The sequence below is a fragment of the Nyctereutes procyonoides genome, unplaced genomic scaffold (genome assembly GCF_905146905.1).
Source record: "Nyctereutes procyonoides isolate TBG_1078 unplaced genomic scaffold, NYPRO_anot_genome, whole genome shotgun sequence".
NCBI lineage: Eukaryota > Metazoa > Chordata > Mammalia > Carnivora > Canidae > Nyctereutes > Nyctereutes procyonoides.
Window position 1 is genome coordinate 21,217,678 of NW_026575147.1, and position 15,511 is coordinate 21,233,188.

General features: G+C 46.5%; 1 protein-coding gene across 1 annotated transcript; it reads right to left on the minus strand.

Annotated features, from left to right (window-relative positions):
* Positions 1 to 3,483: 3,483 nt before the first annotated feature.
* On the minus strand, positions 3,484 to 11,048 carry TCHH (trichohyalin). Its single transcript, XM_055312662.1, has 3 exons — positions 10,992 to 11,048; positions 9,535 to 9,702; positions 3,484 to 8,563 (listed from the first exon to the last, which is right to left on the minus strand). The coding sequence occupies exons 2-3, from the start codon at positions 9,670 to 9,672 to the stop codon at positions 3,641 to 3,643; spliced, it is 5,061 nt and encodes a 1,686-aa protein (XP_055168637.1). The 5' UTR covers positions 9,673 to 9,702; positions 10,992 to 11,048; the 3' UTR covers positions 3,484 to 3,640.
* Between the last annotated feature and the right edge of the window lie 4,463 nt (positions 11,049 to 15,511).

A 15,511-nucleotide genomic window follows, 5' to 3' on the forward strand; every position in this document is an offset into this window, starting at 1 on the left:
GAAGGCGCTACACTGTCAGGCACCGCCAAGAAGTGAAGGTGTCAAGGTGAAGCCCCAAGTCTGGGTTGGCTCTGTTTTATTATTGTAGAATGTAAAGTATGTGGAAACAAGGAAGGAAAAACAACTCTAGAAACCAATTGTGTGAGGGGTAGGCAGCATCTGTGACTGTCTGCATGGGTCTCAGAGGAGCATTAACTCAGGGGCTATAGGGATGGGAGAACTGACCTCAGCAGGCCTTGGTGTCTATCTACCATCATTGTTGTTTCAGCATGTACTGTTTGGAGTATGGAGTGATGGGAGGGATAATTGGTTTTTGCTATACGCATAAAACTGTTGCCATTTATGTGTGTCCCCGTTCTTATTGTTTCTTTTTCCTGCTAGGGTCTTGCTCTCCCATACAGTTGGACAAACTGAATGTTAGAATTATGTTTTTCCAGTCCTAGGAATACCTTGGTAATAACCATTTCAACCTCATAGTTCAAAATACAAAACGAGGCCCAGAAAGCCTAAGTGACTTGCACAAGGATACACAGACAGTAAACGAAGAAACAGGTGAGAAGGACTATTTCACTACTGTATGCATATTGCCTTAGGATGCCTTGCACATAGCAAGAACTCATTAAATATTTGCTGAATGAATGAATGAATGAACCCAGGCTTCTGGTTCCTTGAAGCAGTCTTTCCACTGTACCATTTAAACTATGGCAGATCTACTAAAATGTCTTTGAGGAACCAGGATCTGCTTATAAGATGTCAAAAGATAAATAAAGGTCATCACATTAAAATACAGATGTTTCCCTAGAAACATAACCTCACCTTATATGATATATTAGTTTGCTAGAGCTATCAGTACAAAATGCCACATGCTGGGTGGCTTAGCCAACATAAATTTATTTTCTTACAGTTCTGGATGTTAGAAGTATAAGAAGATGTTGGGAGGGTTGGTTTCTTCTGAGGGCCATGAGGGAAGGATCTCTTCCAAGGATCTCTATTCTTAGCTTGTAAATGGCCATTTTCTTCCTTTGTCTTCATATCATCTTCCCTCTCTCCATGTCCAAGTTTTCTCTTCTTATAAGGATAGCATTCAATTGGATTAGGACCCACCTAATGACCTCATTTTAATTTAATTACCTAAATAATGTATCTCCAAACATGGCTACATTTTAATGTGCTGAGGGTTAGGAATTCCCATATGAACCTATAGGAGGGACATAATTCAGCCCATAAAGTGGAGACCAGCTTTTCCATTACAGATCATATATATTCAGCTCTCAACCCCATTCCCCAGTAGCAGCCACAGTGATGTTAATAGAGCTCCCAGTTTATAGTTAAGCAGCCAGTTGCCCAATAGCCTCAAGGTTCTGCCCATGCACGTACATTATTTAGGTGGTGCAGGAAGGTTGACTTGCCAGTATGATCTCCTGCCAATGAATAAAAGAAGAGCCATAGGGCATGGACTGGCTGACATTTTTTTCTAACTACATGTTATTATAACTGTGATGAGACAATACTTTCTTCTTTGGAAATTGGCCCTTTCCTCATCTTGTAAAGTGCTGCAAGAAGCCTGTGGGCTTTGATTGTTTTTTATTATAGGTGAATTGTAGCTTATATGATGAGTATATATTTCAGGAGTATCCTGGGGCTGATATTTATAATGAGGTACCCATTGAGAGGATCCCGGAGAAAGCCAGTGAGGCTCTTCCAGGGTTTCCAGGAAGATTAAATAAGGAAAAGTTTACACTTGCCTTAAGAGAAAAGTAGTTTTGCAGTTAGAAATCATTTGAAAGAGATGAAGTTCCAAGGGCATCAGGGATTCCCAGGTTCTGCCTTTTGTGGGTATCTACTATTTGTGTTAAAGTGAGGGAGACGCTAGTGCTCCTTGCAGAAATTGTCACCTTACTCTACCAGAATGATTCTCAGGAGCTATAGGCTTAGCTTTATTCTCTCCACCATTGATCAAAATGTTAAGTAACTTCGAACATCTCACCTGGGACCCTCACAATTAGAAACGATCCTATCCTGGATTAGGGTCTTCTTGGACTTATTCCTAGTTGCTAAGGTATGAATGCTGAATATAGACTTCAGCAGGTGGCAGAGGGGTGTTTGGATTATTAGATAACAATTTTATACTTTGGTCTGATTAGTATTAAGCATCTTCTGATTGTGTCACCTCAGGGATATGCTGCTTAAGTCAACAGGTCACCTACAATTTCTGTAATATTGAACTGAATTTTCAGGCCATTTTCTACTATTGGCTTATCAGACATCAGAGACCAAGAAGCTGCTGTATTCTCAGAAGGAAGAATTAACAAACACATTATACAAACAATTTTATATACCATGACTAGTGAGTCCCTGAAAGAACAGAAAGCTGTGCAGTGAAGAATAAAAACCCCTGGAAAGAGAATTGTAGCTTGGAGGTGGAAATAATGTAGGGCTCACCCTAACAAGAAAAAATGGTTGGGGAAAACAGATTTTTCCCCCTTTTTCATATTTAGACATAGATAATAGTATCCAAATACCCTTAAATGGGAACTTACATCAGTTAAAAACCATTAGATCTTGAGTTATTTAATGCTTAATCAAAAGAGACAAAAATAACTATTTGCCAAACTTTTATTGTTTTTTATATAGTCCACTCATTTCAACAAGAATGTCTCCAGCGTAGTATCAATAGGCCTCAAAGGATTGTGGGCTGATGGGTCTTGGCTCATCTAAGGGCCTCTACAAACTTGCCATTCTGTTCACAAATTTTCCCTTTCCCTCCCCCAAAATGCTGTTATCTTTTATTGCTCTAAAGCTAAATATATGTTTACAAGATCCTGAGCAGGCTCCCTCTCAGTTAAAATGAACAAAGGTAGTAATATTCTTAACCTCATCAAAGACTGGGGGCACAGAACTGAGCACTGCAGACTACGTAGACAGTTTTAAAATTTGAACTCTGGAGTTGTTTGAGAAACAACTTGCTTTTGCTTCATGAGATTTTAAGTGCTTGTGTAGGAAAAAATTCTAATTCAAATTCTAAGTCTTGAAGCTAAGCCTTCTTCATAATAGATATTTCTTCCAATTAGGGGCAGATTTTACAGGGAATTTTCTGTAGAAGTCACTCCCCCTGTGCTACTCAAGGATTATAAAGATTCGGTCCACTTGCAGAATCTGTGCTATTATACCACAAAAGCGAGTCTATTTGGAGATAAATATTAATGTAGTTAATATTAATTAACTGTGGGAAATGCCAAATGGAACATTAAAAATATCTAAACTCTCCAAAAGATGGACTATTAAAGACCCAAATCTTTTGAATCCTAAATCATATTCTTGTTACTCTTGAAAGCAATAAATTAACGTTCCCCAAATAAAACTCCTTAAACAAATTAAATGATTTATATTTTTAAAAAATGCACACCACATCTGCACCAAAGAATAAAGACACCCTGCAGTAAAGGATTACTTGAGAAAGAATAAAGGCGAGAGTACAAGGTATATGAAATGACTATAGTTTAAAGTTTTGGAAAAAAAGATTTTGAAACATCAGAGAGTTCTCCCACAACCAGAAACATCTGAGTTATTTGGTATCCAGTGTTTCCTCATTATCTTTTGCTGGAAGCTTTGGCAGGTGTCGGGATATTGGTAACATCTCTTAAGGGCGGTACTGAGATCTCTGCTCTTGGATGTACTCATAGAGAGGACTGGAGCGCACCGGGACACTAGCAAACGGACGCTTGCCGGGCTCCAGAGCCTGCCTACGGCCTTTGTTTCCTTCTTCCCAGACTTGGCTACGGCGCCTCTGATCCTCTCTCTGCTGGCGGCGCAGCTGCTCTTCCCTTTCCTGCAGGAGAGGTTCCTCCTCGCGGAACTTCCTGTCGCGCTTCTGGCGCAGCTGCTGCTCACGTTCCCTCCTGCGCAGCTGCTCTTCCCTTTCCTGCAGGAGCTGTTCCTCGTCGCGGAACTTCCTGTCGCGCTCCTGGCGGCGCAGCTGCTCTTCCCTTTCTTGCAGGAGCGGTTCCTCCTCGCGGAACTTCCTGTCGCTCTCCTGGCGCAGCTGCTGCTCACGTTCCCTCCTGCGCAGCTGCTCTTCCCGTTCCTGCAGGAGCTGTTCCTCCTCGCGGAACTTCCTGTCTCGCTCCTGGCGGCGCAGCTGCTCTTCCCGTTCCTGCAGGAGCTGTTCCTCCTCGCGGAACTTCCTGTCGCGCTCCTGGCGGCGCAGCTGCTCTTCCCGTTCCTGCAGGAGCGGTTCCTCCTCGCGGAACTTCCTGTCGCGCTCCTGGCGGCGCAGCTGCTCTTCCCGTTCCTGCAGGAGCGGTTCCTCCTCGCGGAACTTCCTGTCGCGCTCCTGGCGGCGCAGCTGCTCTTCCCGTTCCTGCAGGAGCTGTTCCTCCTCGCGGAACTTCCTGTCGCGCTCCTGGCGGCGCAGCTGCTCTTCCCGTTCCTGCAGGAGCGATTCCTCCTCGCGGAACTTCCTGTCGCGCTCCTGGCGCAGCTGCTGCTCACGTTCCCTCCTGCGCAGCTGCTCTTCCCGTTCCTGCAGGAGCTGTTCCTCCTCGCGGAGCTTCCTGTCGCGCTCCTGGCGGCGCAGCTGCTCTTCCCGTTCCTGCAGGAGCTGTTCCTCCTCGCGGAACTTCCTGTCGCGCTCCTGGCGCAGCTGCTGCTCACGTTCCCTCCTGCGCAGCTGCTCTTCCCGTTCCTGCAGGAGCTGTTCCTCCTCGCGGAACTTCCTGTCGCGCTCCTGGCGGCGCAGCTGCTCTTCCCGTTCCTGCAGGAGCGGTTCCTCCTCGCGGAACTTCCTGTCGCGCTCCTGGCGGCGCAGCTGCTCTTCCCGTTCCTGCAGGAGCTGTTCCTCCTCGCGGAACTTCCTGTCGCGCTCCTGGCGGCGCAGCTGCTCTTCCCGTTCCTGCAGGAGCTGTTCCTCCTCGCGGAACTTCCTGTCGCGCTCCTGGCGGCGCAGCTGCTCTTCCCGTTCCTGCAGGAGCTGTTCCTCCTCGCGGAACTTCCTGTCGCGCTCCTGGCGGCGCAGCTGCTCTTCCCGTTCCTGCAGGAGCTGTTCCTCCTCGCGGAACTTCCTGTCGCGCTCCTGGCGGCGCAGCTGCTCTTCCCGTTCCTGCAGGAGCGATTCCTCCTCGCGGAACTTCCTGTCGCGCTCCTGGCGCAGCTGCTGCTCACGTTCCCTCCTGCGCAGCTGCTCTTCCCGTTCCTGCAGGAGCTGTTCCTCCTCGCGGAGCTTCCTGTCGCGCTCCTGGCGGCGCAGCTGCTCTTCCCGTTCCTGCAGGAGCTGTTCCTCCTCGCGGAACTTCCTGTCGCGCTCCTGGCGCAGCTGCTGCTCACGTTCCCTCCTGCGCAGCTGCTCTTCCCGTTCCTGCAGGAGCTGTTCCTCCTCGCGGAACTTCCTGTCGCGCTCCTGGCGGCGCAGCTGCTCTTCCCGTTCCTGCAGGAGCTGTTCCTCCTCGCGGAACTTTCTGTCGCGCTCCTGGCGGCGCAGCTGCTCTTCCCGTTCCTGCAGGAGCTGTTCCTCCTCGCGGAACTTCCTGTCGCGCTCCTGGCGGCGCAGCTGCTCTTCCCATTCCTGCAGGAGCTGTTCCTCCTCGCGGAGCTTCCTGTCGCGCTCCTGGCGCAGCTGCTGCTCACGTTCCCTTCTGCGCAGCTGCTCTTCCCGTTCCTGCAGGAGCTGTTCCTCCTCGCGGAACTTCCTGTCGCGTTCCTGGCGGCGCAGCTGCTCTTCCCTTTCCTGCAGGAGCGGTTCCTCCTCGCGGAACTTCGTGTCGCGCTCCTGGCGCAGCTGCTCTTCCCGTTCCTGCAGGAGCTGTTCCTCCTCGCGGAACTTCCTGTCGCGCTCCTGTCGCAGCTGCTGCTCACGTTCCCTCCTGCGCAGCTGCTCTTCCCGTTCCTGCAGGAGCTGTTCCTCCTCGCGGAACTTCTTGTCGCGCTCCTGGCGGCGCAGCTGCTCTTCCCGTTCCTGCAGGAGCTGTTCCTCCTCGCGGAGCTTCCTGTCGCGCTCCTGGCGGCGCAGCTGCTCTTCCCGTTCCTGCAGGAGCGGTTCCTCCTGGCGCCTCCTTTTCTCGCGTTCCTCCCTCTGCACCTGCTCTTCCTCCCTCAGCGGCTCCCGTTCAGCTGGCTTGGCGTACACTATGTGGCGGTGTCTTTGGCTTCCCTCATCTAGTTGCCACCTCCATTTTTGGTCTCGGCGCTGCTCCTCCTGGCGTAGCTTCCTCCCTTGATCCTCTTGGAAGTTCTCCAACCGGAGCTGCTTCTCCTCCTCACGGACCTGCTGCTCCTGCTCCCTCTCGAGTCGTCGGCGCTGCTGCTCCTCTTCACGGAACAGTTTCCGCTCCTGTGGCTCCTCCGCTCTTAGCTGCCTCTCCCGCTGCTCCTGCAAAGCGGGCCTGGCCGACAGCCTCTGGCGGCGCCTCTCGCTCTCTTCCTCCGCCTGCCACTGCCATTTAGAGTCGCGGCGCTGCTCTTCCTCCGCCTCCAGCAGGCGCACCTGCTCCTCCCGTTGCAGCCCGCGTTCGCGCTCCTCTCCGAGGGGCCGGGCCCCGCGCTGCCACTGCGCGTCCTCCTCCTGCGCCCGCAGCTGCTGCCCGAGCTCCTGGCGCTGCCTCTTCTCTTCCTCCTGCCTGCGGGGCCTGGAGTAAACTTTGCTCTGACGAGCTTCCGCCTCACTTTCGAGCTGCCACTGCCACCTTGGGGTGCGGCACTTGCCCCGCTCACGTGCCTCTTCCTGCTCCACCTCCTCAGCCAGCTGCTGCTCGCTCCTCTGCTGCTTCTCCAGGCGCTGCTCCTCGCGTCTGAGCTGCTCGCGTCTTTCCTGCTCGCGCCTCAGCTCCTGCTCCAGGCGCGGCTCCTTGCGCCTCAGCTCCTGCTCGCGCCTTAGTTCTTGCTCGCGTCTTTCCTCCTGCTCGCGCCTCAGCTCCTGCTCCAGGCGCGGCTCCTCGCGTCTTTCCTCCTGCTCGCGCCTCAGCTCCTGCTCCAGGCGCGGCTCCTCGCGTCTTTCCTCCTGCTCGCGCCTCAGCTCCTGCTCCAGGCGCTGCTCATTGCGCCTCAGTTCTTGTTCGCGCCTCAGCTCCTGCTCCAGGCGCGGCTCCTCGCGTCTTTCCTCCTGCTCGCGCCTCAGCTCTTGCTCCAGGCGCGGCTCCTTGCGCCTCAGCATCTGCTCGCGCCTTAGTTCTTGCTCGCGTCTTTCCTCCTGCTCGCGCCTCAGCTCCTGCTCCAGGCGCTGCTCATTGCGCCTCAGTTCTTGCTCGCGCCTTAGTTCTTGCTCGCGCCTCAGCTCCTGCTCCAGGCGCGGCTCCTTGCGCCTCAGCTCCTGCTCGCGCCTTAGTTCTTGCTCGCGTCTTTCCTCCTGCTCGCGCCTCAGCTCCTGCTCCAGGCGCTGCTCATTGCGCCTCAGTTCTTGCTCGCGCCTTAGTTCTTGCTCGCGCCTCAGCTCCTGCTCCAGGCGCGGCTCCTTGCGTCTCAGCTCCTGCTCGCGCCTTAGTTCTTGCTCGCGTCTTTCCTCCTGCTCGCGCCTCAGCTCCTGCTCCAGGCGCTGCTCATTGCGCCTCAGTTCTTGTTCGCGCCTCAGCTCCTGCTCCAGGCGCTGCTCATTGCGCCTCAGTTCTTGCTCGCGCCTCAGCTCCTGCTCCAGGCGCGGCTCCTCGCGTCTTTCCTCCTGCTCGCGCCTCAGCTCCTGCTCCAGGCGCTGCTCATTGCGCCTCAGTTCTTGCTCGCGCCTTAGCTCCTGCTCACGCCTGAGCTCCTGCTCCTCGTGTCTCAGCTCCTGCTCGTGTCTTAATTCTTGTTTGCGCCCCAGCTCCTGCTCCAGGTGCGGCTCCTTGCGTCTCAGCTGCTCGCGCCTAAATTCTTGCTCGCGCCTCAGCTCCTGCTCCAGGCGCGGCTCCTTGCGTCTCAGCTGCTCACGTGTCTGCTCCTGCTCGCGCCTTAGTTCTTGCTCGCGCCTCAGCTCCTGCTCCAGGAGCTGCTCCTCGCGCTCCTCGCGCCTCAGTTCTTGCACACTCCTCTCCTGTTCGCGCCGCAGCTCCTGCTCCAGGTGCCTTTCCTGGCGCCTTTGCCGTTGCAGTTGCTCGCCTTCCTCCTCGAGTGCCCGCTCGCCTTGCTCTTGGCGCTCCCGCCTTTGCAGATGCTCTTCCTCTTGCAGCTCCCGCTGCGCCTGCCTCTCTCGCCTTTGCTCTTGATCAGGAAGTGTCTCTGGCTCTCGACCCTTGCGCCTCTGCAGATGCTCTTCCTCTTCCAGGTGCCTTTCCTGTTCTCGCCTCTGCAGCCGCTGCTGCTCCTCCTCTGCGAGCTCCCTCTCCAGTTCCTGTCTCTTCTGCCTGCGTTCTTCAAATTGTGTGTCCTGGGGCTCAAATCTCCTTTGGTCTTCTTTTTGCCTGGGATCTTGTAATGGGTTATCCTTTCCCTCACACTTGGCCCCCTTCTCATCTAGCCCGGCAGCCTGGCTGAGAGCGTAATAACAAGCTTGAGCCACCTTGAAAACGAACAGGAGGAATTCATTGAAATCAACCAGCCCGTTACAGTCGCGATCCAGAAGTTCCAGGATCAGATCTACTGTCTCAGGGTCATGTGGTCTCTATGAAAAAAATGAAGACAAAAATTTTACAGTGCACTATTTACAAGTAGTAAACTTTCAGTCATAGACACAATGAATATTTTGTGATATGCTGACACTCAAAAGACATTAAGAGCAATTAGGAAAACATCCAGTGTGTATCAAGTCTGGTCCCCATGTAAAATGTGAACACTTCATTTTAAAGCATACATTTGTTGAAAATTTTTGTAACTTGTAAATTAATGCTGATCAAAAGAATCCATGTTCTCTTAAGCTGGGTGAATAAGAATGAACTAACCTTCAAGAGAGAAATACAACGAAAATTTGTGAAGTTTTACAGCAGCTAGTTCTGTCTGAAATAGCCGGTACCCCTGCTTGATTTTTATCCCACGTTTGAAGACAGAACAAAACATTTATGTTTTGTTAACATGTTAACATCATTTTACTAGAGATCAGGCTGATTTTAATTGTTAAAATTTGGAAGTAAATTTAAGTTCCTTCCAAGTTTAGTTCGATCTGACATCTTTGGTGATAACTTCGCATGAACAGTTCATTCACAATGATGTTACCATCAAGTACATGAAATAGTTGCTAGCTACTTCCTTAGTATTCAGACTACAATGCCAGTTAAGTACCTTTAAACTCAGAAATGAATAAGGGTGGAGTGCCTAAGTGTCTCAGTGGGTTAAGTGCCAGACCAGACTCTAGGCTTCCACTCAGGTCATGATCTCAGGGTTGTGGGATTGAGCCCACAATGGGCTCCATACTCAGCATAAGTCTGCTTTCCCCTCTCCCTGTCTCCACTTGAGCATGTGTGAGGTCTCTCTCTTCAAATAAATAAATAAAATCTTAAAAAAAGAAAAATGAATAGGGAATGCAGTGTAGGGCTGTGATGGTATAAATAGATAAAAGGTCATTATTCTTTGCTATGACCCCTTCTGAGAAGACATTTTAAACCCTAAATCAATAGATTTTCGTTTCTTATTTCTTACCCGAAGTACATCTCCAAATTCCCTTTCAAGGAGGTTCTTCAGGTCTTTCTTGCTTAGTGCTGCCCCATCACAATCATGTGAGGCATATTGATTAAACATTTCAGTGATATTGAAGATGCTTCTCAGAAGTGGAGACATTTTTTTTCTTTCCTTCACGTTCAAGTAAATCTAGGAGAATAAGAAAGGATCCAGAATCAAAACTCTATTTCTGATCTTGGAGAGGCTTCATCCACACTATTTTAGTTAGAGCCCCAAATTTACAACAGTAGTTATTTTTAACCTTGGCTTTCAAAGGCTTTTTTTTTTTTTTAATCTTTGAATACTTAGAATGGGGAAGACTGGGATCCCTGGGTGGCGCAGCAGTTTGGCGCCTGCCTTTGGCCCAGGGCGCGATCCTGGAGACCCGGGATCGAATCCCACGTCGGGCTCCCGGTGCATGGAGCCTGCTTCTCCCTCTGCCTGTGTCTCTGCCTCTCTCTCTCTCTCTCTGTGACTATCATAAATAAATAAAAAAATTAAAAAAAAGAATGGGGAAGACAGATTCTAAGAAATTTTAAGCCAGGGAATTATTTTCAGACTATCCTGTAGTCAGCTTTTGATTGTCCACTCAATCTGGATTATCCATATCATTTCCTTCTCTCTTTTCCTACTCCCTAGAATATTTCAGATCAGATAGTGAAGAACAGAAATTTAAATTTGATATGTTGCTACTCATAAGTATCTTCCTCTAAAGTTGAATAAAGAGAATAAGTGAAAGCCAAAAGGTAAAGGAAGATCTGAAAATATTTAAAAGTGAATAGAAGCCATGTAGATCTAATTGTGGCAGCAAAACATTTGGTGGTAACCAGAAAAATTAACAGGGAATATGGATTATTTTCCAACATTATAGAACATACAGGATCTACATATATAATTCATAAGTCACCAGTTCTAAGATTAAGCACCACTTCTTCCTAGTCAAAGATGGCATTATAATGCTCAGATATAACAATGGGGAAGATAGAATACATGTTATCTGCATCAACTCAGATATGTTGCAAATATTCAGTTATTGGCTGGCTTCTTTAGTTACTTCTCAACTCCAATACCTCAGATGTCATAAATACATGAAGATGGCCCATAGAGAGTAGAACCAATATAAAAAGAGTACTGAGGATTGGTGACTTTTCGAGATGACAGTTTTTAGGAAGATGAACCCCCTTAGAGTCACACATGACCATCCTCCAACCCCTGATGTGCAAACAAATTTATAGAGCTCAGAGCCTTGGGAGAAGAGCCATGTTTCCATTCAAGTGATGGTTTCAGCTATAAGATGGCATGGAGTTAGTTGGAGTATGACATCACTGTAAGATGCTGATCCTTTCTGGCACCTAGACCCTCCTCATCCCCACCCAACATCTATTACAGCTGGAAAATGAGTCATGCAGAAGAACATGATCCCATTGACTGGGACTTACCCACTTCACCAAAGGAAGCTGAGCCCTCGCTGACACTGCTGGCAAGTGTACTGGGCAACTGGGACCTGGGCCTTTTATAGGGGATTTAATTGTGCCTTGAAGAGCAACTTGGGAAGGAGACACCCACTCTGTGGGATGGCCTGATTCATTCCTAACCAAGCCCAGCTCCACCTCTGTCTCCATGAAGGACTTGTTTATCTCACTATTTGCTCACGTAGCTATTTGGCACGAGGTTCACAGACCTTGCTTTCTGACAGTTAAGGTACTGGTCCCACCTGACATGAATGGATAGAATATTTGACGGAATCTGTCATTTTCTAAAAGTGCTAAAATTAAACAATCAAAGAAATTAAGGTTCAGAATCTTAATTATGACTTCATAAAAAGTAGTAAAATCTAAGCCATTTACTATATAAAAGATATAAATTCTAGAGTGGAGTTAAACAGGAACTTTAGCATAACTGATGAGAACCAATTAATATAGCAATTCTAGGATGAGAGGGTGTAAGGAATTGGTTTCAGTTTTTTTCTCTAAAATGCAAGTGGGGGGGGGGAATCCCTGGGTGGCTCAGCGGTTTAGCCCCTGCCTTTAGCCCAGGGAGTCATCCTGGAGTCCAGGGATCGAGTCCCCGTCAGGCTCCCTGCATGGAGCCCACTTCTCCTTCTGCCTGTGTCTCTGCCTCTCTCTCTCTCTCTCTCTCTCTCTCTGTCTCTCATGAATACATAAATAAAATCTTAAAAAAATAAAATGCAAGTGGGAAGAAGTTTGCATTTGTATTTGTGGGTCTTATGATGATTTTCCTACAGATTGGGAATTGCCTCCTTGGTAAGCAATTTTGGCATCTGAAAAATATATTTTCATTAATTGTTCATAAGAGAACATGAAATCTATAAAATTTCATTCTTACATCTAAATGAAGTTTGCTCATTTCTTTTCTCATTAACATATCGATGCCCCTAGAGAAAAAGAGCTGGTGTAATGCATTATTGTAGATATAATCATCCTACTCAGCCTAAGTTGCTAATGATTATGACACCTAAACACTTGACTCTGCTTCTCCTGGAAGCACATTAAGATAATCGGTCATTCTAGCCCATTATATCTGTCAGGGCTTTCTCAACTCTGGTGATCATTTGCAATTCTCAGCATTGTTTTATTGTAAGGAACTGGATTTTATCCCTGGTGGTAGTGACTTCCACCCTTACATTTTAGACTATACGAAACTTTGGTTCACAATAGGTTTATGGAGACTATTAAATGATTCAATGGCTTTCAGCGTTTCCATCTTCTCCTTTGTCCAATACAACCAACTATTGGTTTTCTGAATTTTGAGGAGACTCTGTAGTGCCCTTTAGTAGAATGTGAAGATTTATAACTTTAATCTTGGTGGCTAGTACATTATGTGCAGATTGGCCCAAATGGAAATAGAGTTGACTTCTATTTCTCCCCTCAATTACTGCTATCCCAGAATTGGGTGAAGAGGAAAGTGGAAGTGGTAAGTCACCAGAAGACAATTGTAAGCCTGGCTCACTTCTGCATCCTTAAGGACTTCAGCACTGAATCCTATGATCTAGGAATTTTCCTGGAACTGTCACCATTTCTTGGGATCAGGTAGTAAACTTCATATAGTAGCTTCTTAGTGAAGAGTGAACTTTTTTCTTTTTTCCTTTCTACTTAGGGGTTTATATAGTTCTCTTAATAGTTGGATTCTAAGAAAGAACCATCACGAACATTGTGTACAATGTAGCCACAGATAATCTCAGAACCTCTTTTTGTCACAGAGGGATAGCCTTTTTTTATGGGTGTCCTTCAAGGAATTCCCTGGACAAACCCTGTTTTATGTCTGATTCTGTTGTTATCTACCAGTGTGTGATCTGTTGGGAACCTCAGCCCAGGTGGTGGTATGCATTTGTCTGTGATTGCATTATCTTCCTGTAGTCAATACACTCAAAAGGAGACTAGACAGTAATCAAGCTGAGAAAAAAGGGAAAATATTAATCATTCTAAAATCATGGTTGAGCAAGCAAAATAATATAAAGGCAAACTTCCCAAAAAAGTGCCTATGAAGAGCCTTGAAAAAAATGGCTGAAATTGCTTTCATAGTAACAGAAAACTCCTCCCCTATTCTGATTGAAGCTTGATCTTTAATCCAATGATGGATTTTTACCCACTTTTGTTTAAAGTCAACACAACATAAGGCAAAATATTTAAAAACCTGAAAAACCTAAGAGAATTACTCTATCTTTCTTAATGTTCTTTGTACATCATCAGAAAAAATATAAGTGGATTCAAATGCTAAATTCTAAAATCAGATTTGATATTATCCTAATGAAGTGGCCCTCATTACTATATAATGTTCTTTTGTTTAATACAGTATCATTATTTTAAAATCCTGTTTTAAAAGAAGCTTCTGACATAATGTTTGAACAGGGAAATAATTTTTGTTTTCTAGTTCCTTAAAAAGTTGGTAAATGCCAAAGAATGTAGAAAATTATCAAGTCCTAAAAAATTGCTTCAATCTATTTTTTTTAAGAACAACTGGGAAAGGTAGCAGTGTTTACTCATCATGGTTAATCAAAAAAGAATAATCTGAGGATCCTCATTCTTTTTATAGACAGGAAATCTCATTATCTTTCTTTTATAAGACTGTAGAAGGAGGCACTGAGAGGTCAGATAATAGTAACTATACTGACTGGACCAGGAAGAACCCAAATGCCCCTGCTCCATTCTGCAAGAATGCCCTTCTTTATTAAAAGTTAATGCTGTTGGATCTAGAGCACAGTTACAGTACTGTACTGTTACTTGGCTTTGAGACTTGGGCTCTTCATTAGAGAGGAATTGAAAAGAGAAAATAAGATTCATATCACTCAGATGCTTTACTATGATGTCAATCATGAAGCCTTGTCCATGCTGAAATCTCTCAGGGTGGAGCTCTGCTGGATTAACAGAACTAAGGAAATATTAGATTTTCCTTGTCTTTATCCCAAGGGTGTTTGTCCCATTTTCTGTTGTCAGAACCCAGAAAAAGTCAATAATAGATTTGACATTCTGTGGCATCCTACTAGGACCAGGCAACCAAACCACCTGTCTTGGTTTTACTGGAAAACCACCAAAGTGGAAATTTAGATAAAGCATAGAAGGTACTAGTGTCATTGTCAGCCTAATGGGCTTCTCCAGAACACAATATGAGCCACAATAAGGAACTCTGAGAAAATGTCTAAGGAGGGTGATTTTATTTGTTGATTTATTTGTTACTTTTAAAAAGATTCATGTATTTATTTTAGAGAGAGAGAGAGGGAGAGAGAGCGAGATCGAGAGAGGGTGCCTGTGGGGGGAGGGATAGAGGGAGAGAATCCTTAAGCAGACTCCCTGCTGAGTGCAGAGCCCCACATGGGGCTCCATCTCATGACCCATGAGATTGTGACCTGAGCCAAAACCAAGAGTCTGTCACTTAACTAACTGACTGAGCCACTCAGGTGTCCCCAAGTAGGGTGATTTGAGATGGCTTTAAAAAAATAAGATTGTTTGGTAAGCTCTCTAAACATCTCTCCAATGAAGACTTTATTCTTAAGATTATGTGTTAAACCTTTCAAGTTTTCCTATTGTTTCTTCTTATTCACTGATTCACTCAGTGGGACCCCATCTCTGCCAGTCTAAGACCTATTGTATTTTCTCTGAGGCCCTGTACAAGTTCCATCTCTTCCTTGACCTTTACATATAGTGATCTTGCAATTAAAATAATTTTACATAGCAAGCATTGTCAGCATCATACAATCTAGCACTAGTTAATGTGTATTTTCCACATTTTTTTCCTCTAATTTAATGGAGCCTTGTTTTGTCTTCTCAGTTAGGATTTAAGTTCCTTGAAGGCAATCCTGTATCTTTTACTTTGATTAGGTGTTTTGTAAAATCCTTGTTGGTATAATTTTATTGCATTGAAGCAGTTTAAATGGCTAGCAGGTCAGAATGAGATGGATTGCTTGATTTGGGATGAATTTCTATGGGTTTGGGGATGAAGGCACACACCATAATAGGAGTCAGCTCTTTTAGGGCCTTTCTAGTTTCACCATGTATGGGACAGGTGATGGAAGAGGCATTACCACTCCACTCCTCTCTGCCTTCCCGCATGCCCATCACTTCACCCCTCTGTTAAGTGAGGAGATGTAAGATATGAATCCCTTCCTCAGAGGACGGCTGTGATAATTACAGCTTGTAAAGCATTTGTGATTCTTAGATATAAGAAGGCTAATTATTATGATCATTAATAATTCTTAATTTTTATCTTCTTTAAGGTAAATTATTCTTACTTTAATTATACCCCCACCCTGGTGGTAATTATACCTCTTAGAGTCAGCAGATGCTTTCATCTTACATCATGCCATGCAGGGTGACTGAGCATGGGTGCCCAGGGAGGGCACTTCTACCTTCTGCTCACTCCTGCTCTCAACTAGAGTAGTCAAGGACTCCTGGCTTTCTTTGTCATTAAAGTGGTCATAGATTTCAAGTGACTTGTTTTCCCT

Excerpts from the sequence above, each read along its gene's own strand:
- TCHH (XM_055312662.1), bottom strand. The coding sequence starts at position 9,672 with ATGTCTCCACTTCTGAGAAGCATCTTCAATATCACTGAAATGTTTAAT. Across the intron at positions 8,564-9,534 it reads AATTTGGAGATGTACTTCGG|AGACCACATGACCCTGAGAC; the intron begins GTAAGAAATAAG and ends TTTTTTTCATAG.